Here is a 26589-nt window from a genome sequence, read left to right as displayed (position 1 = left end):
AGATAGAGAGGATGGAGAGAGGGAGGATGGAGAGAGAGAGAGAGAGAGAGATAGAGAGGGGGAGAGAATAATAGAGACAGGATGGAGAGAGAGAGAGAGGGAGGTTGGAGAGAGAGAGGGATAGAGGATGGAGAGAGAGAGGGGGAGAGAATGGAGAGAATAATAGATACAGGATGAAGAGAGAGAGAGGGAGGATGGAGTGAATAATAGAGACAGGATGGAGAGGGAGAGAGATAGAGAGGAGAGGGGCAGAGAAAGAGAAAGGGGAGACCCTGGCTGTCCAGAGTTTTTTTTTTCCACAGACAAATTGACATATGTTGGAATTAATGGAATGGTGTGTGTGTGTGTGTGTGTATGTGTGTGTGTGTGTGTGTGTGTGTGTGTGTGTGTGTGTGTGTGTGTGTGTGTGTGTGTGTGTGTGTGTGTGTGTGTGTGTGTGTGTGCAGCACCAGAGTTTGCGAATGCAGCAATTGAACATTGAGGCGCGGGGTCAGGACATCGCAGTGCTGCTCGGGCCTGTCTCATCTCAGGGCTCGAGCTGGGACGTGAGCCGTTACCTAATAATACTAGAATAATAACGGTCGTCACAAGGCGAACCGTCTGTGTATTCTAGGTTATTGGTTGAAATATAAGATATGACACTTGCCATTGTGAAGAAGGAGAGAAGAACTTACCTTCACCACTATACCAGTGTGCTCGTGATTAACCTGATGCCTATAAACGCATGAATTAATTAACACTTTAATGATTGACAATAGGCTACATCTAAACATGTAGTTGCTGTTCATAATCTTTCTGTGTAATCTGACGAGTCTATCCTCATATTTGGCCTTCAGTTCCAAGCAATGAAACAAATCCCGTTACGCACGCCCCCCATCGATTGTCTTTGGATCATTACCGTCTTCGGGAACCGGGTGGGCGAAACGGAGAACATCGATGAGTGACCGAGTGGGAAATAATGGTAAGAAAACTCTTGGAGCCACGCGCTGTGTTCCAAATCAGACAACATTCTAAATGGTCTCTTTATAATTAATAACTATAAATAAGTATAGCTAAATAAATGAATAAATAAAAACGTCATCACCGTCATCATATGCCCATTCCACACAGTTATTGGCGAATATGTCTGGTTCAATGTAAGTGAATGGATCCCACACCCAGGCGAGAGGTTCGCAGTAGCGGGAACCCCCCCCCCCCCCCCCCATCTCTCTCGGTCTCTCGGGCGGGCCGCCAGGTCCCGCACGCTCCGACCCTGTCTTGTTCACTTTCCACCCCGCCTCGGAGAGAGAGAGAGAGAGGTGGGGAGGAGTTGGGCGTGTGTAGTCTGGTGTGTATGGTGGGGTTAGAGGGGGCCGGGGAGGGGGGGGGGGGGGGGGGGGGGGGTCTCTAGCTTGCCTAGCCGTCTCGTAGTTACGTGGGGAGGTGTTGCGGGGGGTTGGGGGGAACCGCTCTCTCTCGCTCCAACCCTGGCTGCCTGCCGGCGCGCAGCCTGCCTGTTACTATATAAACACATACTGAGAGAGGCTGCCTGCGCTTCTCACTACACACACTCAGAGAAACCTGTATGTGAAAGACAGATAGAGTTCGAGAGGGACAGAGAGAGAGTGAGTGACACGACAGAGAGTGTGTGTGTGAGTGAGAGAACGAACGCTACTAGTTGGGAAAGAAGGTATACAGAGACAGGGGAGACGACTAACGGTTGCCTAAAGCAGCATCAGAAGACTCGGTGACGGTCTGTCTCTGGCTCCACCGGGCTCCCGCGCGCTCTGCTGCAAGAACTAACTGCAAAACGGATTATTTAATTTTGCAACATTTTTTAAATTTATTTTTCTCTTCGTCTGCTTCTTGAATAACACTTTATTTTACAATCTTGAGAAAGATTTATGCAGGTATAATACGTTTTTTTTTGCGGAATAGAGGGAGAGGGGTTATTCTGGGAAGGTTTTCCTCTACTTTCCATTTCTTGTAACTTTTTTTAAAAGAAAAGCCCCAGTTTATTTTCAGAATACTTTCCGAGACTCGCTCACTGTTTCCACGTGCGCTCTGAGAGCGGGACAAATACTTGTCAAACGGATCTTTTTTTTTAAATTTTTTTTATATCCCGTATTGTTATATTTTCTTATTTAGGGAAATTGACCTACAAAAATCAAACCAAAAATGAGATTTCAAACGTTAACTCATCAGTTTCCACTCTCGATGAATGCTTTCCTTCATTAAAGTTATTGAAAGTGACGTTTTTTTAAAAGGACTTTGTGACATATTTCTTTACACACTGATTGATAACCTTGGAACTGCGAGAGGGGAGCGAGTTCCGCGCGTCATCTGTAGAGTTACTAATAGGCCTATTTACTCCATTGAATTGTTATCTATTTCAACGACAACAAAAAACTAGCATTTTTATAGTTATCTTTCATAATCAATCAATAACAATCAATCAAGTCATTTTTATCGATAACCATCGATATATTGATTGATCATCCTCAGAGCGTTTCCAATTCCTTACAACTCAACTTCCCTCAACCTGCACGGTGGTGAGATCAGTGATTTCCTCCTCCGCTCCACCACCACCATCACCCAGACACCGAGCCTTCATCGCCATGCTATTCGATAACTTTGACCTGGTTTCAGCCTTGGCCACCCTAGCGGCCTGCGCGGTGTCCATGGTCCTCCTCCTAGTTGTGTCCCAGCAACTCTGGCAGCTCCGATGGACGTCAACCCGGGATAAGAACTGCAAGCTGCCGATGCCTAAAGGTTCCATGGGGTTCCCCATCATAGGAGAAACCTGCCACTGGCTCTTCCAGGTAAGACCGTCTCTCTCGCTCTGTCTTTCTGTCTGTGATCGTTTTGTGGGTCTGTGGATGATTGTGGGTCTCTTTTTTTTAACGCACGTGTCTCAGTCTGTCAGTGGGTCTTTCTAGCCATGTGTAGGTGTGTGCGGGTCCACGAGGTTCATCTCCCTCTGGTCTTTTCTTCTGCTGTTGGATGACAATACCTGTTCCACGTCCAGTTAGTCATTTAATACACTCACATCGGATGTGTATCCTACACTCACTACACGGCCATGTGCGTCATTTAATACACTCACATCGGATGTGTATCCTACACTCACTACACGGCCATGTGCGTCATTTGTTTGTTTGTTGTTGATGTGATTTATCCTTATATAAGATTGAGTTCATGGTTAGGAGGTTAACGGTCAGGGGTGGGGTGGGGGGGGTAGGCTAGGTGTTAGTTGGTCTCTCTCTGTCCCCCCCCCCCCCCTGTCTCTGTGCCTCCCTAGACCGGCTCCCTCTCGTCGGTCTCTGTGCCTTCCTAGACCGGCTCCCTCTCCTCGGTCTCTGTGCCTCCCTAGACCGGCTCCCTCCCCTCTCCTAGCTGTCCCCGAGTCGCTTCATAACTTCAGCGCAAAGTCTAAATGTAGCATTTTGGAAGTGTCAAGTTACTGAAACACGAACCGTTTTTTTCTATTGTGGATGTGTGTGCACAGTCGTGCGTAATAGTTGTGTGAATGAAATATTTGGCAACTTATCCACGGCTTGTTTATATTGGTCACTCTTAGCGCAGGCTAGAATTCATAACACGACCCATAAGCATGAAGAACTTGTCTTTTTATTCAAGTGTTCAAACTACTAAACAGAATTTCATTCAACTTTAATGGATCCGTCACACAGTCAGTAGCTTCTTAATAGGTCCCATCAGCGTGATATGAAAAATATCGATTAAAAAGGTTGCGCGTGGAGGGGGGGGGGGTTAATATAATAGTGAACGTGTCGTTTTAAAAAGTGATTAGATTCATAGAACGACCCCGCGAGGCTGCACGTGAGTCCCGTCACTAAGTTGCACTTGTCAGCGCGCTGATGTGTCCCAGGAGCGCGCGCACACACGCACAGAGCGAGAGAGCAAGACGGCACGTTGTGTGGGGCTTGAACTCTCGGTGCTCCGCTCCCTGCGTGCGCTTTCATTTATACACGGTGCGACGCGTTCCCGGAATGCGCCGGGGACGAACCGCGGCCAAGTTTATAGAGAGGGAGAGAAAACATTAACGTCTCTCTCTCTCGCTCTCTCGCTTGGACAACTGACTTGTCAGTTAGGCTAAAACATGGAAAACCAGGCAATACAATGACACGTTTCTTTGGATACGTTTTCAGCTGTGCGCAACGTTAATAACTGCTATTAGTCACAGATATCCCCCAAATCCAGTACCAAGAGGTCAAAACGCAAAACTGGAACAGTGTGTGTTCTCCCTTTATGCCGTTATATAATGTTTCCAAGTAAAAAACGTTGAAATGTGTCTGAATGCACTGAGATGCTTGTTGCGGGCTTGCATACTTGAGAGAGAGAGAGAATATATAAATATATATATATATATATAGAGAGAGAGAGAGACAGTTTGCCAGCTGTGTGTGTGTCTCTGTGTGTGTGTCTCTGTGTGTGTGTGTGTCTCTCTGTGTGTGTGTGTGTGTCTCTGTGTGTGTGTGTCTCTCTGTGTGTGTGTGTGTGTGTGTCTCTGTGTGTGTGTCTCTGTGTGTGTGTGTGTCTCTGTGTGTGTGTGTCTCTCTGTGTGTGTGTGTGTCTCTCTGTGTGTGTGTCTCTCTGTGTGTGTATGTGTGTCTCTGTGTGTGTGTGTGTCTCTGTGTTTTTGTGTGTCTCTGTGTTTTTGTGTGTCTCTCTGTGTGTGTGTGTGTGTGTTTGTGTTTATGTACCGTGTGCCTATTAGTGTGCATGCATCGTGTGTGTGTATGTGTGTGTGTGTGTGTGTGTGTGTGTGTGTGTGTGTGTGTGTGCATTTGATTGGCATATTTCAATCACATCAGAAGAGAAACCGTGCACCTCCAGCCAAACTCCCTTCACTTCTCATTTACTTCGAGGGAAACGTCCTGATGGTTAGTTCTACCGCTCTGCCAAGGTTAACGGGAGACGGGTGTGTGTGTCTGCTACCGTGCAAGCTCCCGGTAAATCGATCCGCTTACTCCCCCCCCCCCATCTCTGCCACGTCATCCTATCTCTCAAAAACTCACCCTTCACCACATAAACACACACACACACACACACACACACACACACACACACACACACACACACACACACACAGAGACACACACACACAGAGACACACACATAGACATTAATCCACGTTTCTCAAACCACTCATTTCTAAGTTGTTCCAAATGTCAAATTTCAAAGTGTTTTATGTTAAGTTTAGGCATTAACTTCTGAAATTCTAAAGTTAGGAATGAACTCTGAATGGTTTAGATAAAGGCTAAAGGTTTGGGACAAAAAAAAGCTCAAAACAACTTTCTATTGGTGGATTCAAACATGCAACATTTTGGAACCAGAGGTGGGCGCTTAGCCCAGTCCACACAACGCCATAGAAAAACTGAAAACTAACTGAAGGCAACAATGCTCACAGTTGTCCCTAGTGGCCAGAGACAACGGCATCTCCACATGTCCTCGGAGGGATGGATGTGGAATTGTGACCGGCTGAGAGAGAGGGCCGTAATGTTTCAGTGTTTCTGAATGATGTCATAACCTTCATGTCCGTGTCATTAATGTCATGGCTCTGTTCTTCTGGTCACCGTCAGTCTGTTCTTACGCACACACACACACACACACACGCACACACGCACGGACGCACGCACGCACACACGCACGCACGCACGCACGCACGCACCATTCAAGCTCTCACAAGCATGTCCCGCCAATGTTTAGCATATCAATCCACCAACTAGACAATACAGACTACTGACTACAACTAGACAATACAGACTACTGACTACAACCATCCAACTAGACAATACAGACTGCTGACTACAACTAGACAATACAGACTACTGACTACAACCATCCAACTAGACAATACAGACTGCTGACTACAACTAGACAATACAGACTACTGACTACAACCATCCAACTAGACAATACAGACTGCTGACTACAACTAGACAATACAGACTGACTACAACCATACAACTAGACAATACAGACTGCTGACTACAACTAGACAATACAGACTGACTACAACCATACAACTAGATAATACAGACTGCTGACTACAACCATACAACTAGACAATACAGACTACTGACTACAACCATACAACTAGACAATACAGACTACTGACTACAACTAGACAATACAGACTACTGACTACAACCATACAACTAGACAATACAGACTGCTGACAACAACCATACAACTAGACAATACAGACTACTGACTACAACTAGACAATACAGACTACTGACTACAACCATACAACTAGACAATACAGACTACTGACTACAACCATACAACTAGACAATACAGACTACTGACTACAATTAGACAATACAGACTACTGACTACAACCATACAACTAGACAATACAGACTACTGACTACAACTAGACAATACAGACTACTGACTACAACCATACAACTAGACAATACAGACTGCTGACAACAACCATACAACTAGACAATACAGACTACTGACTACAACTAGACAATACAGACTACTGACTACAGCCATACAACTAGACAATACAGACTACTGACTACAACTGGACAATACAGACTGCTGACTACAACCATACAACTAGACAATACAGACTGCTGACAACAACCATACAACTAGACAATACAGACTACTGACTACAACCATACAACTAGACAATACAGACTACTGACTACAACCATACAACTAGACAATACAGACTACTGACTACAACCATACAACTAGACAATACAGACTACAACTAGACAATACAGACTACTGACTACAACCATACAACTAGACAATACAGACTACTGACTACAACCATACAACTAGACAATACAGACTACTGACTACAATTAGACAATACAGACTACTGACTACAACCATACAACTAGACAATACAGACTGCTGACAACAACCATACAACTAGACAATACAGACTACTGACTACAACCATACAACTAGACAATACAGACTACTGACTACAACCATACAACTAGACAATACAGACTACTGACTACAACTAGACAATACAGACTACTGACTACAACCATACAACTAGACAATACAGACTGCTGACAACAACCATACAACTAGACAATACAGACTACTGACTACAACTAGACAATACAGACTACTGACTACAACCATACAACTAGACAATACAGACTGCTGACTACAACTAGACAATACAGACTACTGACAACAACCATACAACTAGACAATACAGACTACAACCATACAACTAGACAATACAGACTACTGACTACAACCATACAACTAGACAATACAGACTACTGACTACAACTAGACAATACAGACTACTGACAACAACCATACAACTAGACAATACAGACTACTGACTACAACTAGACAATACAGACCACTGACTACAACCATACAACTAGACAATACAGACTACTGACTACAACCATACAACTAGACAATACAGACTACTGACTACAACCATGCACCTAGACAATACAGACTACTGACTACAACCGTACAACTGGACAATACAGACTACAGACTACAACCATCCAACTAGACAATACAGACTGCTGACTACAACTAGACAATACAGACTGCTGACTAAGACTAGAGAATACAGACTACAGCCATACAACTAGACAATACAGACTACTGACTACAACTAGACAATACAGACTGCTGACTAAGACTAGAGAATACAGACTACAGCCATACATCTAGACAATACAGACTACTGACTACAACCATCCAACTAGACAATACAGACTGCTGACTACAACTAGACAATACAGACTACTGACTACAACCATACAACTAGACAATACAGACTGCTGACTACAACTAGACAATACAGACTACAACCATCCAACTAGACAATACAGACTACTGACTACAACTAGACAATACAGACTACTGACTACAACCATACAACTAGACAATACAGACCGCTGACAACAAACATACAACTAGACAATACAGACTACTGACTACAACTAGACAATACAGACTACTGACTACAACCATACAACTAGACAATACAGACTGCTGACTACAACTAGACAATACAGACTACTGACTACAACTAGACAATACAGACTACTGACTACAACTAGACAATACAGACTACTGACTACAACCATACAACTAGACAATACAGACTACTGACTACAACCATGCAACTAGACAATACAGACTACTGACTACAACCATACAACTAGACAATACAGACTACTGACTACAACCATGCAACTAGACAATACAGACTACTGACTACAACCATACAACTAGACAATACAGACTACAGACTACAACCATACAACTAGACAATACCGACTACAACCATCCAACTAGACAATACAGACTGCTGACTACAACTAGACAATACAGACTACTGACTACAACTAGACAATACAGACTGCTGACTAAGACTAGAGAATACAGACTACAGCCATACAACTAGATAATACAGACTACTGACTACAACCATCCAACTAGACAATACAGACTGCTGACTACAACTAGACAATACAGACTACTGACTACAACCATACAACTAGACAATACAGACTACTGACTACAACTAGACAATACAGACTGCTGACTAAGACTAGAGAGTACAGACTACAGCCATACAACTAGATTATATAGACTGCTGACTACAACTAGAGAATACAGACCACTGACTACAACTAGACAATACAGACTACTGACTACAACCATACAACTAGACATTATAGACTGCTGACTACAACTAGACAATACAGACTGCTGACTTCAGCTAGACAATACAGACTACTGACTACAACCATACAACTAGAATATACAGACTGCTGACTGCAACTAGACAATACAGACTACTGACTACAACTACACAATGCAGACTACAGCCATACAACTAGACAATACAGACTACTGACTACAACTAGACAAAACAGACTACTGACTACAACCATATAACTAGACAATACAGACTACAACCATCCAACTAGACAATACAGACTACGGACTACAACCATATAACTAGACAATACAGACTACAACCATCCAACTAGACAATACAGACTACTGACTACAACCATCCAACAAGACAATACAGACTGCTGATTACAACTAGACAATACAGACTACTGACTACAACCATACAACTAGACAATACAAACTACTGACTACAACTAGACAATACAGACTACTGACTACAACTAGACAATACAGACCACAGCCATACAACTAGACAATACAGACTGCTGACTACAACTAGACAATACAGACTACTGACTACAACCATCCAACTAGACAATACAGACTACTGACTACAACCATCCAACAAGACAATACAGACTGCTGACTACAACTAGACAATACAGACTACTGACTACAACCATACAACTAGACAATACAGACTGCTGACTACAACTAGACAATACAGACTACTGACTACAACTAGACAATACAGACCACAGCCATACAACTAGACAATACAGACTGCTGACTACAACTAGACAATACAGACTACTGACTACAACCATCCAACTAGACAATACAGACTACTGACTACAACCATCCAACAAGACAATACAGACTGCTGACTACAACTAGACAATACAGACTACTGACTACAACCATACAACTAGACAATACAGACTGCTGACTACAACTAGACAATACAGACTACTGACTACAACTAGACAATACAGACCACAGCCATACAACTAGACAATACAGACTGTCCCTCCTCCATCCCCCTTGTCCCTCCTCCATCCCCCCTTGTCCCTCCTCCATCCCCCTGGTCCCTCCTCAATCCCCCTTGTCCCTTCCTCCATCCCCCTGGTCCCTCCTCCATCCCCCTTGTCCCTTCCTCCATCCCCCTGGTCCCTCCTCCATCCCCCTTGTCCCTCCTCCCTCCTCCATCCCCCTTGTCCCTTCCTCCATCCCCCCTTGTCCCTCCTCCATCCCCCTGGTCCCTCCTCCATCCCCCTTGTCCCTCCTCCATCCCCCCTTGTCCCTCCTCCATCCCCCTGGTCCCTCCTCCATCCCCCTTGTCCCCTCCTCCATCCCCCTTGTCCCCTCCTCCATCCCCCTTGTCCCTCCTCCATCCTCCTGGTCCCTCCTCCATCCCCCTGGTCCCTCCTCCATCCTCCTGGTCCCTCCTCCATCCCCCTTGTCCCCTCCTCCATCCCCCTTGTCCCTCCTCCATCCCCCTGGTCCCTCCTCCATCCCCCTGGTCCCTCCTCCATCCCCCTTGTCCCTCCTCCATCCTCCTGGTCCCTCCTCCATCCCCCCTTGTCCCTCCTCCATCCCCCTGGTCCCTCCTCCATCCCCCTTGTCCCTCCTCCATCCTCCTGGTCCCTCCTCCATCCCCCCTTGTCCCTCCTCCATCCCCCTGGTCCCTCCTCCATCCCCCTTGTCCCCTCCTCCATCCTCCTGGTCCCTCCTCCATCCTCCTGGTCCCTCCTCCATCCCCCTTGTCCCCTCCTCCATCCCCCTTGTCCCTCCTCCATCCCCCTGGTCCCTCCTCCATCCCCCTGGTCCCTCCTCCATCCCCCTTGTCCCTCCTCCATCCTCCTGGTCCCTCCTCCATCCCCCCTTGTCCCTCCTCCATCCCCCTGGTCCCTCCTCCATCCCCCTTGTCCCCTCCTCCATCCTCCTGGTCCCTCCTCCATCCTCCTGGTCCCTCCTCCATCCCCCTTGTCCCCTCCTCCATCCCCCTTGTCCCTCCTCCATCCCCCTGGTCCCTCCTCCATCCCCCTTGTCCCCTCCTCCATCCTCCTGGTCCCTCCTCCATCCTCCTGGTCCCTCCTCCATCCCCCTTGTCCCCTCCTCCATCCCCCTTGTCCCTCCTCCATCCTCCTGGTCCCTCCTCCATCCCCCTTGTCCCCTCCTCCATCCTCCTGGTCCCTCCTCCATCCCCCTTGTCCCCTCCTCCATCCCCCTTGTCCCTCCTCCATCCCCCTTGTCCCCTCCTCCATCCCCCTTGTCCCTCCTCCATCCCCCTTGTCCCCTCCTCCATCCCCCTTGTCCCCTCCTCCATCCCCCTTGTCCCTCCTCCATCCCCCTTGTCCCCTCCTCCATCCTCCTGGTCCCTCCTCCATCCTCCTGGTCCCTCCTCCATCCCCCTTGTCCCCTCCTCCATCCCCCTTGTCCCCTCCTCCATCCTCCTGGTCCCTCCTCCATCCTCCTGGTCCCTCCTCCATCCCCCTTGTCCCCTCCTCCATCCCCCTTGTCCCCTCCTCCATCCTCCTGGTCCCTCCTCCATCCTCCTGGTCCCTCCTCCATCCCCCTTGTCCCCTCCTCCATCCCCTTGTCCCCTCCTCCATCCCCCTTGTCCCTCCTCCATCCTCCTGGTCCCTCCTCCATCCCCCTTGTCCCCTCCTCCATCCCCCTTGTCCCTCCTCCATCCGCCTTGTCCCCTCCTCCATCCCCCTTGTCCCTCCTCCATCCCCCTTGTCCCCTCCTCCATCCCCCTTGTCCCCTCCTCCATCCCCCTTGTCCCTCCTCCATCCCCCTTGTCCCCTCCTCCATCCCCCTTGTCCCTCCTCCATCCCCCTTGTCCCTCCTCCATCCCCCTTGTCCCCTCCTCCATCCCCCTTGTCCCTCCTCCATCCCCCTTGTCCCCTCCTCCATCCCCCTTGTCCCTCCTCCATCCCCCTTGTCCCCTCCTCCATCCTCCTGGTCCCTCCTCCATCCTCCTGGTCCCTCCTCCATCCCCTTGTCCCCTCCTCCATCCCCCTTGTCCCCTCCTCCATCCCCCTTGTCCCTCCTCCATCCCCCTTGTCCCCTCCTCCTTCCCCCTTGTCCCCTCCTCCATCCCCCTTGTCCCTCCTCCATCCCCCTTGTCCCCTCCTCCATCCTCCTGGTCCCCTCCTCCATCCTCCTGGTCCCTCCTCCATCCCCCTTGTCCCCTCCTCCATCCCCCTTGTCCCCTCCTCCATCCCCCTTGTCCCCTCCTCCATCCCCTCTTTTTTCCACATCAGATGCTCCTGTCGTGAGTGGAGAGAGTGGCAGTGAATTGACATGTGTTGTTAGACAGAGACAGACAGACAGACAGACAGACAGACAGACAACCCACTCTCTCTTTCCCTCTGAGTGGTGGCTTCTTGCTGATCCCTCTCTCTTCTGTTCTCACCACACACACACACACACACACACACACAGACACACACACACACACACACACACACACACACACACACACACACACACACACACACACACACACACACACCTCCTCCAGTGTTCTGGGGTTACCCCTGTCCCACTCGCTGATCTGAATAAATATAATTATAGAGCTGTGTGTGTGTGTGTGTGTGTGTGTGTTTTGTGCTGTCGGCCTAATAAAGGAGTCATTTGTATAACATTTCCACTCACTCCACAAAGGCTACATTTATAGTAGTCTGACCGACTCACACCGGTCCAATCTACACACACTGGGAGTATTTTTTTTTATCCTTCCACCGTGTTTGGACTGGGGCGGTGGAAAAAAGTAGTTCCTTTTATTGAGCACCTCTATGAAATATCTGATACAATTTATTACTGCAGAATAAAATAAAGTATTGAGAGAGAATGGTGACTTCTGGGAGAGAGGCAAACACGCAGTCTATATACAGTGTTGTAACGACGTGCAAATAGTTGAGGTACAAAAGGAAAAATAAATAAATATAAATATGGGTTGTATTTACAATGGTGTTTGTTCTTCCCTGGTTGCCCTTTTCTTGTGGCAACAGGTCACAAATATTGCTACTGTGATATTTCACTCAATAGATATGGGAGTTTATCAAAATTGGGTTTGTTTTCAAATTCTTTGTGGATCTGTGTAATCTGAGGGAAATGTGTGTCTCTAATATGGTCACACATTTGGCAGGAGGTTAGGAAGTGTAGCTCAGTTTCCATCTCATTTTGTGGGCAGTGTGCACATAGCCTGTCTTCTCTTGAGAGCCATGTCTGCCTACGGCAGCCTTTCTCAATAGCAAGGCTATGCTCACTGAGTCTGTACATAGTCAAAGCTTTCCTTAATTTTGTGTCAGTCTCTCTCTCTCTCTCTCTCTCTCCCTCTCTCTCTCTCTCTCTCTCTCTCTCTCTTTTTCTGTGTCTTAATGTCTTTGTGTGTCTCTCTCTTTCTCTCTCTGTCACTCTCTCTGTCTCTCTCTCTCTCTCTCTTTCTGTGTGTCTTAATGTCTTTGTGTGTCTCTCTCTTTCTCTCTGTCACTCTCTCTGTCTCTCTACTGAGTGATGGAGAAGTGGGGCCTGGTTTTGGTTGCCGCAGGGTGTGTGTGTACTGTATAACATATAGGGGTGTTCCACATGCACAGGGTACAAGGGTCTCTTTCACTCTCTGTTATTGCACTGCCATGCACACCGGTAGTGTGTGCTTTCTCTCTCCCCCAATCTCTGTCTCCCTCTCCCCCCTCTCTCTCCCTTGACCTCTTGGCCCACGTCTGAAGTCTGTTTTTGGAATAAGAGACAGAAGGAGAGAGGAGAAGAGAAGGAGAGAGGGGAACAGAGGAGGAGAGAGGGCAAGAGAGAGAGAGAGAGAGAGAGAGAGAGAGAGAGAGAGAGAGAGAGAGAGAGAGAGAGAGAGAGAGAGAGAGAGAGAGAGAGAGAGAGAGAGAGAGAGAGAGAGAGAGAGAGAGAGAGAGAGAGAGAGAGAGAGAGAGAGAGAGAGAGAGAGAGAGAGAGAGAGAGAGAGAGAGAGAGAGAGAGAGCGATCCAAGGGCCGCATCCCATTGAATCTTTCCTGGATTCCTTGCATCCTTTCACCTCAACTCCTTCTCAAAGTCTCCAGTACGATTGAGATAAAGGTGGCGAGAGAGGATGCAAGGAATCCTGGAAATAACAATTGTCACGGAGCCAAAGTTATCTATGCTAGCCTAATACAAGAAATGTGGAAGAGAGGAGACCAACAAGAAGAGTGTGTGTTTGCAGCGCCGTTGAGTCGAGAGGTGAACAAACAGGATGTAATTCCCTGCTAAAATTAGCCTTGAAAATAACCAACCATTTACACCCAAACACACACACACACACACACACACACACACACACACACACAACACATATAACAAACACACACCCAAACACACACACAGGTCATAAGTCCTGACCAGGTTTGAGCAGTAGCTCTTTGTGAGAGAGGGAGGGAGACAGCAAGAGACTTATTTTGAAAACTTATTTTGATCATTTATGCAAGACAAATCCCACACACAAAAAAAGACTTATAACCTATTTTAAATCCCACACAATTTTTTTTTAACATCATGAATCAGTCATTAAAAAACACTAAAAGCCATTAGAATAACCAATAAACCAACAAGAACTACATTATAAGCTCAAATCTATAAAACCAAAGACGGCTTGATAACATCATAAATTAGATGCTTAAAAACAGCACGTAACTTAATCAAATGTACGAACGCAGAAAACAGTGTGCAATGAAAAAAAAAATAGATATATATTTTCGCCACGTCGAGGTGTGAGACAAGGCTGCAGTTTGAGTCCAAACCTTTTCAACATTTATATATAAATTAGCAGACATGTTGGACAATTCTGCAGGCCCGGGACTATTTGACACAGAGGTAAAATACCTGCTATATGCTGATGATTTGGTACTTCTATCACCAACCAAAAAAGGTATTCAACAGAATCTTAATATTCTAATATTGCTATAATTGGGACCTGAGAGTAAATGTAAAAATAAAAAATCTAAAAAAATAAAAATCTAAATTCACGATTTTCCCGAAAAAAATATTAAACAGTTGCCAGGAAGAGAAAAATAAATTCACCTTGAACAACATCACAGTTGAACGCGCTATCACAAGGCACCCCGATCTCCACCCTGTTTCTATTTCCTATTTCCTATTTCCTTATTTTTCATCCCGTGAATGAGAGGGATTTGGACCTTGGAGCAACATTATATCACACTTATTAAAGAAACAGTTTCTGTCCAGTCTGAGGGGATTCATCTTCTGATTGTCCAGAAGCTCTTTATGTACAAAACAAGTTACAAACAATGTGAAGAAAAAAACACACACAAAATAACACAATTGGTTAGGAGCCCGTAAAATGGCAGCCATCTTATTTCCGGAGCCATTCTCCCATCTAATTAATTATCCTCTGTGTGTTTGTAAGTCAGTGTGTGTGTTTTGTTTCTAAGTGTGTGTTTCTAAGTCTGTTTGTGTTTGTGTTTACAAACGTTTGTAGAGTGACTAGGTACGTTTGTGTGTTTATTTGGTGTGTGACTAGGTGATTGTGTGTTTGTGTGTATTTTGCAGAGTAATTTGTGAGTGGGTGTGGCTGTGGGTGTTTGTGTGTGTGTGTGTGTGTGTGTGTGTGAGTGTGTGTGTGTGTGTGTGTGTGTGTGTGTGTGTGTGTGTGTGAGTGTGTGTGTGTGTGTGTGTGTGTGTGTGTGTGTGTGTGAGTGGTAAGTTTGACAAGCCCCCATGTTGTCCTAACTCGGCCTCAAACCCAAAAGACGGAAAACACACATGGAACCCCTAGGTGTGTGTGTGTGTGTGTGCCACAGTAAACCTCTGTATGCCCTCTAGTACTCTCTGTCCACTCTAGCAGTCGTGAGGGCTGCCCTGTTAGCCACTGTCGGTGTGTGTTTGCGTCTGTTAGAAGTTTCCCTTGGCTTAGAGCACAGATCTAGGATCAGCTTTCCCAACCCAAATCCTAACCTCAAGCACTAAATCCAACCTCAATCACTAAATCCTAACCTCAATCACTAAATCCTAACCTCAACCACTAAATCCTAACCTCAACCACTAAATCCTAACCTCAACCACTAAATCCTAACCTCAACCACTAAATCCTAACCTCAACCTCTAAACCCTAACCTCGATCTCTAAACCCCAACCTCTAAACCCCAACCTCAACCTCTAAACCCCAACCTCGACCTCTAAACCCTAACCTCGACCTCTAAACACTAACCGCGACCTCTAAACCCTAACCTCGACCTCTAAACACTAACCGCGACCTCTAAACCCTAACCTCGACTTCTAATGGAACTACTGTAAAACAGACTTTAGGTCAGGAGTCTAGGGGGAACCTCTCCACACAGTGGAAGGGCACATTCCAATATGGAAATAGATTCCTCGTTGTCTCCTTTCCCCCTGCATTGGCACTGAGGTCCCAGTGAGAGGTTTGGTATTGGGATGTTACTCTATTTCCTGTTAAACACTTTGGTCTCTCTCTCTCTCTCTCTCTCTGTGTTTCTGTGTGTGTGTATCAGAGTGTGTGTGTGTGTGTTATCAGAGTGTGTGTGTGTGTGTTTCTGTGTGTGTGTTATCAGAGTGTGAGTGTGTGTTTCTGTGTGTGTGTTATCAGAGTGTGTGTTTCTGTGTGTGTGTGTGTGTTATCAGAGTGTGTGTTTCTGTGTGTGTGTGTGTGTGTTATCAGAGTGTGTGTGTGTGTGTTTGTGCTCTGGGCAATAGGGGCGTTGAGAGCTAAAGAGTTAAATCAGAGACTGATGTTTTGCTCAACATGAAACTCTTTCTGTCCTTCTCTTTCACAAACATTACATCATATCCCTCCCTGGGTCTGTTTAAGACCGGATCCTTATAGAGCGGCAACCGTTCAGGGCTACGTCTGTTTAAGACGGGATCCTTAGGCCTGCAGCCGTAAGACGTGTATGGGTTAATCAGCTAGTGAGCTCACCGATCGCTCGTCCCTGAACCCTTAACCCCGCCCTAGTAGGCAACAACACCCGATCGGGATTGGTCACTTGCTGCTCCTTGAACTGGGAGGTTTACTTGAGTTTGACTCGGTTATTGGCTTTCAGCGAGAGTAAAGAAGACAGGAGATATGGATGAAAACCTAAATCTATGTTTCCTAACAGCCCCCCCCCCCCCCTCGTTTCCTTTTCATCATTCAGGGGTCGGCGTTCCACGCATCGCGGAGGCAAAAGTACGGCAACGTCTTCAAGACCCACCTGCTGGGACGCCCCCTGATCCGGGTCACCGGTGCCGAGAACGTCCGGAAGGTTCTAATGGGAGAGCACACGTTGGTCAGCGTGGACTGGCCTCAGAGCACCTCGACCCTACTGGGACCCAACTCACTGGCTAACTCTATAGGAGATATACACCGCAAGAGACGAAAGGTAATACACACATGCACACACACACACGCGCACACATGCACGCACACACACACACACATACATATATACATTCAGGTATAGAATGAGGCTCCTTGTGCATCAGAGAGCAGTCAGACTAATCGCAGGTCATTATAGGGGCTTGTGTACAGGGGGCCTCCAGGACCCCCAGAGCCAGGGGTGCATGGCCCAGATTACACCCCACTGACCCCCTCACCCTCCCTGGGTACAGCGGTGGTAACATTAGCCCTTCCCTGGAGGAATCAAGAGATACACACAGAACCACTCTGTTTCTAGATGGGACAATGACTGGGGAGAGGGTGGGTTTGGGCAGGGTGTGTGTGTGTGTGTGTGTTTGTGTGTGTGTGTGTGTGCGGGGGGGGGGGGGGGGGGCGCCCAGGGGATAAGAGGATAATGAGGAGAGAGTAAAAGTGTAATTTCCTGTAATGGGCCTGGCACTGAACAGAGAGAGGTGAGAGAGAGTGGGGGGGGGGGGGGGGGAGGTTGGGGTAGAGAGAGTGAAGGGGAGAGGTGGAGAGAGGCAGGTGAGGGGCGAGGTAGAGAGAGGTGAGAGAGAGAGTGAAGGGGAGGGGTGGAGAGAGACAGGTGAGGGGCGAGGTAGAGAGAGGTGAGGGAGAGAGAGAGAGAGAGTGAGGGGGAGAGGTAGAGAGAGATGAGGGAGAGAGAGAGTGAGGGGAGAGAGAGAGTGAGGGGGAGAGGTAGAGTTTGGTGAGGGAGAGAGAGAGAGGGTGAGGTAGAGAGAGGTGAGGGAGAGAGAGAGAGTGAGGGGGAGAGGTAGAGAGAGAGAGAGAGAGGTAAGGTGAGGGGGAGAGAGAGACAGCTGAGGGGGAGAGAGAGAGGTGAGGGGGAGAGAGAGAGAGAGAGAGAGAGAGAGAGAGGAGGGGGTAAGGAGAGAAAGTGGGGAGAGGACAGATAGGTAATCAGGAGAGAGGGAGACGGTGAGGCTGGAGAGGTATTCACTCTCTCTGCTTTCACTCTTTCTCTCGTTCTTTTCTCCTCTGGGTAGATAAGGGGTTGGATAGGTGGAAGCCATTCCGTTCTCACGGTTTGCCCAAAGAGACTGTCCCACTCTCAGATACACACACACACACACACACACACACACACACACACACACACACACACACACACACACACACACACACACACACACACACACTCACCACAGTGGTTGCTCTGGTTGGTCATCTCGTGATTGGCTGCAGGTACTTTAGTTGCCAGCAGAGGGAAACATAATTGACCTCGTCTTATTGCTGAGAATGAAGAGTGATACATTGACAAAGAGAAAGAAAATAGATGTTTTTAAAAGGGCGGGAAATAGGTGGGAGTGTAGACTGTAGGGAGAGAGAGAGAGAGTGTGAGGGAGACGGAGAGACACAGAGAGAGATGGACAGAGAGAGAGAGACACAGAGAGAGCTGGAGAGAGAGCGAGACAGAGAGAGAGACACAGAGAGAGAGAGAGAGAGAGCGAGAGAGAGAGAGAGTGTGAGGGAGACGGAGAGACACAGAGAGAGAGAGACAGAGAGAGAGACACAGAGAGAGAGAGAGCGAGACAGAGAGAGAGACACAGAGAGAGAGAGAGAGAGCGAGAGAGAGAGAGAGAGTGTGAGGGAGACGGAGAGACACAGAGAGAGAGAGACAGAGAGAGAGACAGAGAGAGAGACACAGAGAGAGAGAGAGACAGAGAGAGAGACACAGAGAGAGAGAGAGAGAGAGAGAGAGAGAGAGAGAGAGACAGAGAGAGAGAGAGAGAGAGAGAGAGAGAGAGAGAGAGAGAGAGAGAGAGAGAGAGAGAGAGAGAGAGAGACAGAGAGAGAGAGAGAGAGAGAGAGAGAGAGAGAGAGAGAGAGAGAAAACAGAGAGTTTAAATCATAAAGGACTCTGTGGAACCAGCAGCACTGATCAGTTTCATGTTCTTTAAACATATGGAAATCATTACATGTATAGAGGACTGCACTACAACTCTCTAGGATAGAGGGATGACTGGAGGGGTGGAGGGATGACTGGAGGGGTGTAGGGATGACTGGAGGGGTGGAGGGATGACTGGAGGGTGACTGGAGGGATGGCGGGATGACTGGAGGGGTGGAGGGATGACTGGGGGGATGGAGGGATGACTGGAGGGGTGGAGGGATGACTGGAGGGGTGGAGGGATGACTGGAGGGGTGGAGGGATGACTGGAGGGGTGTAGGGATGACTGGAGGGGTGGAGGGATGACTGGAGGGATGACTGGAGGGATGGAGGGATGACTGGAGGGGTGGAGGGATGACTGGGGGGATGGAGGGATGACTGGAGGGGTGGAGGGATGACTGGAGGGGTGGAGGGATGACTGGAGGGGTGGAGGGATGACTGGAGGGGTGGAGGGATGACTGGAGGGGTGGAGGGATGACTGGAGGGGTGGAGGGATGACTGGAGGGGTGTAGGGATGACTGGAGGGATGGAGGGATGACTGGAGGGGTGGAGGGATGACTGGGGGGATGGAGGGATGACTGGAGAGGTCGAGGGAGGGGTGGAGGGATGACTGGAGGGATGGAGGGATGACTGGAGGGATGGAGGGATGACTGGATGACTGGAGGGGTCGAGGGAGGGGTGTAGGGATGACTGGAGGGGTCGAGGGAGGGGTGGAGGGATGACTGGAGGGGTGTGGGGATGACTGGAGGGGTGGAGGGATGACTGGAGGGATGACTGGAGGGATGGAGGGATGACTGGAGGGATGGAGGGATATAGACAGGGCTGGACATTACAGCCGTTTAGATATAGACAGGGCTGGACATTACAACCGTTTAGATATAGACAGGGCTGGACATTACAACCGTTTAGATATAGACAGGGCTGGACATTACAACCGTTTAGATATAGACAGGGCTGGACATTACAGCCATTTAGATATAGACAGGGCTGGACATTACAACCGTTTAGATATAGACAGGGCTGTACATTACAGCCGTTTAGATATAGACAGGGCTGTACATTACAACCGTTTAGATATAGACAGGGCTGGACATTACAGCCGTTTAGATATAGACAGGGCTGGACATTACAGCCGTTTAGATATAGACAGGGCTGTACATTACAACCGTTTAGATATAGACAGGGCTGGACATTACAGCCGTTTAGATATAGACAGGGCTGGACATTACAGCCGTTTAGATATAGACAGTGCTGGACATTACAGCCGTTTAGATATAGACAGGGCTGGACATTACAGCCGTTTAGATATAGACAGGGCTGGACATTACAACCGTTTAGATATAGACAGGGCTGGACATTACAGCCGTTTAGATATAGACAGGGCTGGACATTACAGCCGTTGAGAAATAGACAGGGCTGGACATTACAGCCGTTTAGATATAGACAGGGCTGGACATTACAGCCGTTGAGAAATAGACAGGGCTGGACATTACAGCCGTTTAGATATAGACAGGGCTGGACATTACAGCCGTTTAGATATAGACAGGGCTGTACATTACAGCCGTTGAGAAATAGACAGGGCTGTACATTACAGCCGTTTAGATATAGACACGGCTGGACATTACAGCCGTTTAGATATAGACAGGGCTGGACATTACAGCCGTTTAGATATAGACAGGGCTGGATATTACAACCGTTTAGATATAGACAGGGCTGTACATTACAGCCGTTTAGATATAGACAGGGCTGGACATTACAACCGTTTAGATATAGACAGGGCTGGACATTACAACCGTTTAGATATAGACAGGGCTGGACATTACAACCGTTTAGATATAGACAGGGCTGGACATTACAGCCGTTTAGATATAGACAGGGCTGTACATTACAACCGTTTAGATATAGACAGGGCTGTACATTACAACCGTTTAGATATAGACAGGGCTGTACATTACAACCGTTTAGATATAGACAGGGCTGGACATTACAGCCGTTTAGATATAGACAGGGCTGGACATTACAGCCGTTTAGATATAGACAGGGCTGGACATTACAACCGTTTAGATATAGACAGGGCTGTACATTACAACCGTTTAGATATAGACAGGGCTGGACATTACAACCGTTTAGATATAGACAGGGCTGGACATTACAGCCGTTTAGATATAGACAGGGCTGGACATTACAGCCGTTTAGATATAGACAGGGCTGGACATTACAACCGTTTAGATATAGACAGGGCTGGACATTACAGCCATTTAGATATAGACAGGGCTGGAAATTACAACCGTTTAGATATAGACAGGGCTGTACATTACAACCGTTTAGATATAGACAGGGCTGGACATTACAACCGTTTAGATATAGACAGGGCTGGACATTACAACCGTTTAGATATAGACAGGGCTGGACATTACAACCGTTTAGATATAGACAGGGCTGTACATTACAACCGTTTAGATATAGACAGGGCTGGACATTACAACCGTTTAGATATAGACAGGGCTGGACATTACAGCCATTTAGATATAGACAGGGCTGGACATTACAACCGTTTAGATATAGACAGGGCTGTACATTACAGCCGTTTAGATATAGACAGGGCTGTACATTACAACCGTTTAGATATAGACAGGGCTGGACATTACAGCCGTTTAGATATAGACAGGGCTGGACATTACAACCGTTTAGATATAGACAGGGCTGGACATTACAACCGTTTAGATATAGACAGGGCTGGACATTACAACCGTTTAGATATAGACAGGGCTGGACATTACAACCGTTTAGATATAGACAGGGCTGTACATTACAACCGTTTAGATATAGACAGGGCTGGCCATTACAACCGTTTAGATATAGACAGGGCTGGACATTACAGCCGTTTAGATAAAGACAGGGCTGTACATTACAGCCGTTTAGATATAGACAGGGCTGTACATTACAACCGTTTAGATATAGACAGGGCTGGACATTACAGCCGTTTAGATATAGACAGGGCTGGACATTACAGCCGTTTAGATATAGACAGGGCTGGACATTACAGCCGTTTAGATATAGACAGGGCTGTACATTACAACCGTTTAGATATAGACAGGGCTGGACATTACAACCGTTTAGATATAGACAGGGCTGTACATTACAGCCGTTTAGATATAGACAGGGCTGTACATTACAACCGTTTAGATATAGACAGGGCTGTACATTACAACCGTTTAGATATAGACAGGGCTGTACATTACAGCCGTTTAGATATAGACACGGCTGGACATTACAGCCGTTTAGATATAGACAGGGCTGGACATTACAGCCGTTTAGATATAGACAGGGCTGGACATTACAACCGTTTAGATATAGACAGGGCTGTACATTACAGCCGTTTAGATATAGACAGGGCTGGACATTACAACCGTTTAGATATAGACAGGGCTGGACATTACAGCCGTTTAGATATAGACAGGGCTGTACATTACAACCGTTTAGATATAGACAGGGCTGGACATTACAACCGTTTAGATATAGACAGGGCTGGACATTACAACCGTTTAGATATAGACAGGGCTGGACATTACAACCGTTCAGATATAGACAGGGCTGGACATTACAACCGTTTAGATATAGACAGGGCTGTACATTACAACCGTTTAGATATAGACAGGGCTGTACATTACAGCCGTTTAGATATAGACAGGGCTGGACATTACAACCGTTTAGATATAGACAGGGCTGGACTTTACAACCGTTTAGATATAGACAGGGCTGGACATTACAACCGTTTAGATATAGACAGGGCTGGACATTACAACCGTTTAGATATAGACAGGGCTGGACATTACAGCCGTTTAGATATAGACAGGGCTGTACATTACAGCCGTTTAGATATAGACAGGGCTGTACATTACAGCCGTTTAGATATAGACAGGGCTGGACATTACAACCGTTTAGATATAGACAGGGCTGTACATTACAGCCGTTTAGATATAGACAGGGCTGGACATTACAACCGTTTAGATATAGACAGGGCTGGACATTACAACCGTTTAGATATAGACAGGGCTGGACATTACAGCCGTTTAGATATAGACAGGGCTGTACATTACAGCCGTTTAGATATAGACAGGGCTGTACATTACAGCCGTTTAGATATAGACAGGGCTGTACATTACAGCCGTTTAGATATAGACAGGGCTGGACATTACAACCGTTTAGATATAGACAGGGCTGTACATTACAGCCGTTTAGATATAGACAGGGCTGGACATTACAGCCGTTTAGATATAGACAGGGCTGGACATTACAGCCGTTTAGATATAGACAGGGCTGGACATTACAGCCGTTGAGAAATAGACAGGGCTGGACATTACAGCCGTTTAGATATAGACAGTGCTGGACATTACAACCGTTTAGATATAGACAGGGCTGGACATTACAACCGTTTAGATATAGACAGGGCTGTACATTACAACCGTTTAGATATAGACAGGGCTGGACATTACAGCCGTTTAGATATAGACAGGTCTGTACATTACAACCATGGAGATATAGACAGGGCTGGACATTACAGCCGTTTAGATATAGACAGGGCTGTACATTACAGCCGTTTAGATATAGACAGGGCTGTACATTACAGCCATTTAGATATAGACAGGGCTGGACATTACAACCGTTTAGATATAGACAGGGCTGTACATTACAACCGTTTAGATATAGACAGGGCTGGACATTACAGCCGTTTAGATATAGACAGGGCTGGACATTACAGCCGTTTAGATATAGACAGGGCTGTACATTACAGCCATTTAGATATAGACAGGGCTGGACATTACAACCGTTTAGATATAGACAGGGCTGGACATTACAACCGTTTAGATATAGACAGGGCTGGACATTACAACCGTTTAGATATAGACAGGGCTGGACATTACAACCGTTTAGATATAGACAGGGCTGTACATTACAACCGTTTAGATATAGACAGGGCTGGCCATTACAACCGTTTAGATATAGACAGGGCTGGACATTACAGCCGTTTAGATATAGACAGGGCTGTACATTACAGCCGTTTAGATATAGACAGGGCTGTACATTACAACCGTTTAGATATAGACAGGGCTGGACATTACAGCCGTTTAGATATAGACAGGGCTGGACATTACAGCCGTTTAGATATAGACAGGGCTGGACATTACAGCCGTTTAGATATAGACAGGGCTGTACATTACAACCGTTTAGATATAGACAGGGCTGGACATTACAACCGTTTAGATATAGACAGGGCTGTACATTACAGCCGTTTAGATATAGACAGGGCTGTACATTACAACCGTTTAGATATAGACAGGGCTGTACATTACAACCGTTTAGATATAGACAGGGCTGTACATTACAGCCGTTTAGATATAGACACGGCTGGACATTACAGCCGTTTAGATATAGACAGGGCTGGACATTACAGCCGTTTAGATATAGACAGGGCTGGACATTACAACCGTTTAGATATAGACAGGGCTGTACATTACAACCGTTTAGATATAGACAGGGCTGTACATTACAACCGTTTAGATATAGACAGGGCTGTACATTACAGCCGTTTAGATATAGACAGGGCTGGACATTACAACCGTTTAGATATAGACAGGGCTGGACATTACAACCGTTTAGATATAGACAGGGCTGGACATTACAGCCGTTTAGATATAGACAGGGCTGTACATTACAGCCGTTTAGATATAGACAGGGCTGTACATTACAGCCGTTTAGATATAGACAGGGCTGTACATTACAGCCGTTTAGATATAGACAGGGCTGGACATTACAACCGTTTAGATATAGACAGGGCTGTACATTACAGCCGTTTAGATATAGACAGGGCTGGACATTACAGCCGTTTAGATATAGACAGGGCTGGACATTACAGCCGTTTAGATATAGACAGGGCTGGACATTACAGCCGTTGAGAAATAGACAGGGCTGGACATTACAGCCGTTTAGATATAGACAGTGCTGGACATTACAACCGTTTAGATATAGACATGGCTGGACATTACAACCGTTTAGATATAGACAGGGCTGTACATTACAACCGTTTAGATATAGACAGGGCTGGACATTACAGCCGTTTAGATATAGACAGGTCTGTACATTACAACCATGGAGATATAGACAGGGCTGGACATTACAGCCGTTTAGATATAGACAGGGCTGTACATTACAGCCGTTTAGATATAGACAGGGCTGTACATTACAGCCATTTAGATATAGACAGGGCTGGACATTACAACCGTTTAGATATAGACAGGGCTGTACATTACAACCGTTTAGATATAGACAGGGCTGGACATTACAGCCGTTTAGATATAGACAGGGCTGGACATTACAGCCGTTTAGATATAGACAGGGCTGTACATTACAGCCATTTAGATATAGACAGGGCTGGACATTACAACCGTTTAGATATAGACAGGGCTGGACATTACAACCGTTTAGATATAGACAGGGCTGTACATTACAACCGTTTAGATATAGACAGGGCTGTACATTACAACCGTTTAGATATAGACAGGGCTGGACATTACAGCCATTTAGATATAGACAGGGCTGGACATTACAACCGTTTAGATATAGACAGGGCTGGACATTACAGCCGTTTAGATATAGACAGGGCTGGACATTACAACCGTTTAGATATAGACAGGGCTGGACATTACAACCGTTTAGATATAGACAGGGCTGGACATTACAGCCGTTTAGATATAGACAGGGCTGTACATTACAACCGTTTAGATATAGACAGGGCTGTACATTACAGCCGTTTAGATATAGACAGGGCTGGACATTACAGCCGTTTAGATATAGACAGGGCTGTACATTACAACCGTTTAGATATAGACAGGGCTGTACATTACAACCGTTTAGATATAGACAGGGCTGGACATTACAACCGTTTAGATATAGACAGGGCTGGACATTACAGCCGTTTAGATATAGACAGGGCTGGACATTACAGCCGTTTAGATATTGACAGGGCTGGACATTACAACCGTTTAGATATAGACAGGGCTGTACATTACAACCGTTTAGATATAGACAGGGCTGGACATTACAGCCGTTTAGATATAGACAGGGCTGGACATTACAACCGTTTAGATATAGACAGGGCTGGACATTACAACCGTTTAGATATAGACAGGGCTGTACATTACAACCGTTTAGATATAGACAGGGCTGGACATTACAGCCGTTTAGATATAGACAGGGCTGGACATTACAACCGTTTAGATATAGACAGGGCTGGACATTACAACCGTTTAGATATAGACAGGGCTGTACATTACAACCGTTTAGATATAGACAGGGCTGGACATTACAGCCGTTTAGATATAGACAGGGCTGGACATTACAACCGTTTAGATATAGACAGGGCTGGACATTACAACCGTTTAGATATAGACAGGGCTGTACATTACAACCGTTTAGATATAGACAGGGCTGGACATTACAGCCGTTTAGATATAGACAGGGCTGGACATTACAACCGTTTAGATATAGACAGGGCTGGACATTACAACCGTTTAGATATAGACAGGGCTGGACATTACAACCGTTTA

The 26589-nt window shown here is 46.5% G+C and overlaps 1 protein-coding gene across 1 annotated transcript in view; it reads left to right on the top strand.

The window, feature by feature from the left end:
• The first annotated feature begins 1407 nt into the window (after positions 1-1407).
• Positions 1408-26589, top strand: part of cyp26b1 (cytochrome P450 family 26 subfamily B member 1) — a 35439-nt gene continuing 10257 nt past the window's right edge. Inside the window, exons 1-2 of the mRNA XM_036987185.2 lie at positions 1408-2801; positions 16832-17056. Coding sequence (XP_036843080.1) covers positions 2598-2801; positions 16832-17056 — 429 coding nt within the window. The 5' untranslated portion in view covers positions 1408-2597. The remainder of the gene's footprint in view (positions 2802-16831; positions 17057-26589) is intronic.

This window comes from Oncorhynchus mykiss, chromosome 9, assembly GCF_057628025.1.
Source record: "Oncorhynchus mykiss isolate SJ-2025 chromosome 9, ASM5762802v1, whole genome shotgun sequence".
NCBI classification, from domain to species: domain Eukaryota; kingdom Metazoa; phylum Chordata; class Actinopteri; order Salmoniformes; family Salmonidae; genus Oncorhynchus; species Oncorhynchus mykiss.
This window is presented reverse-complemented; position numbering and strand designations above follow the sequence as displayed.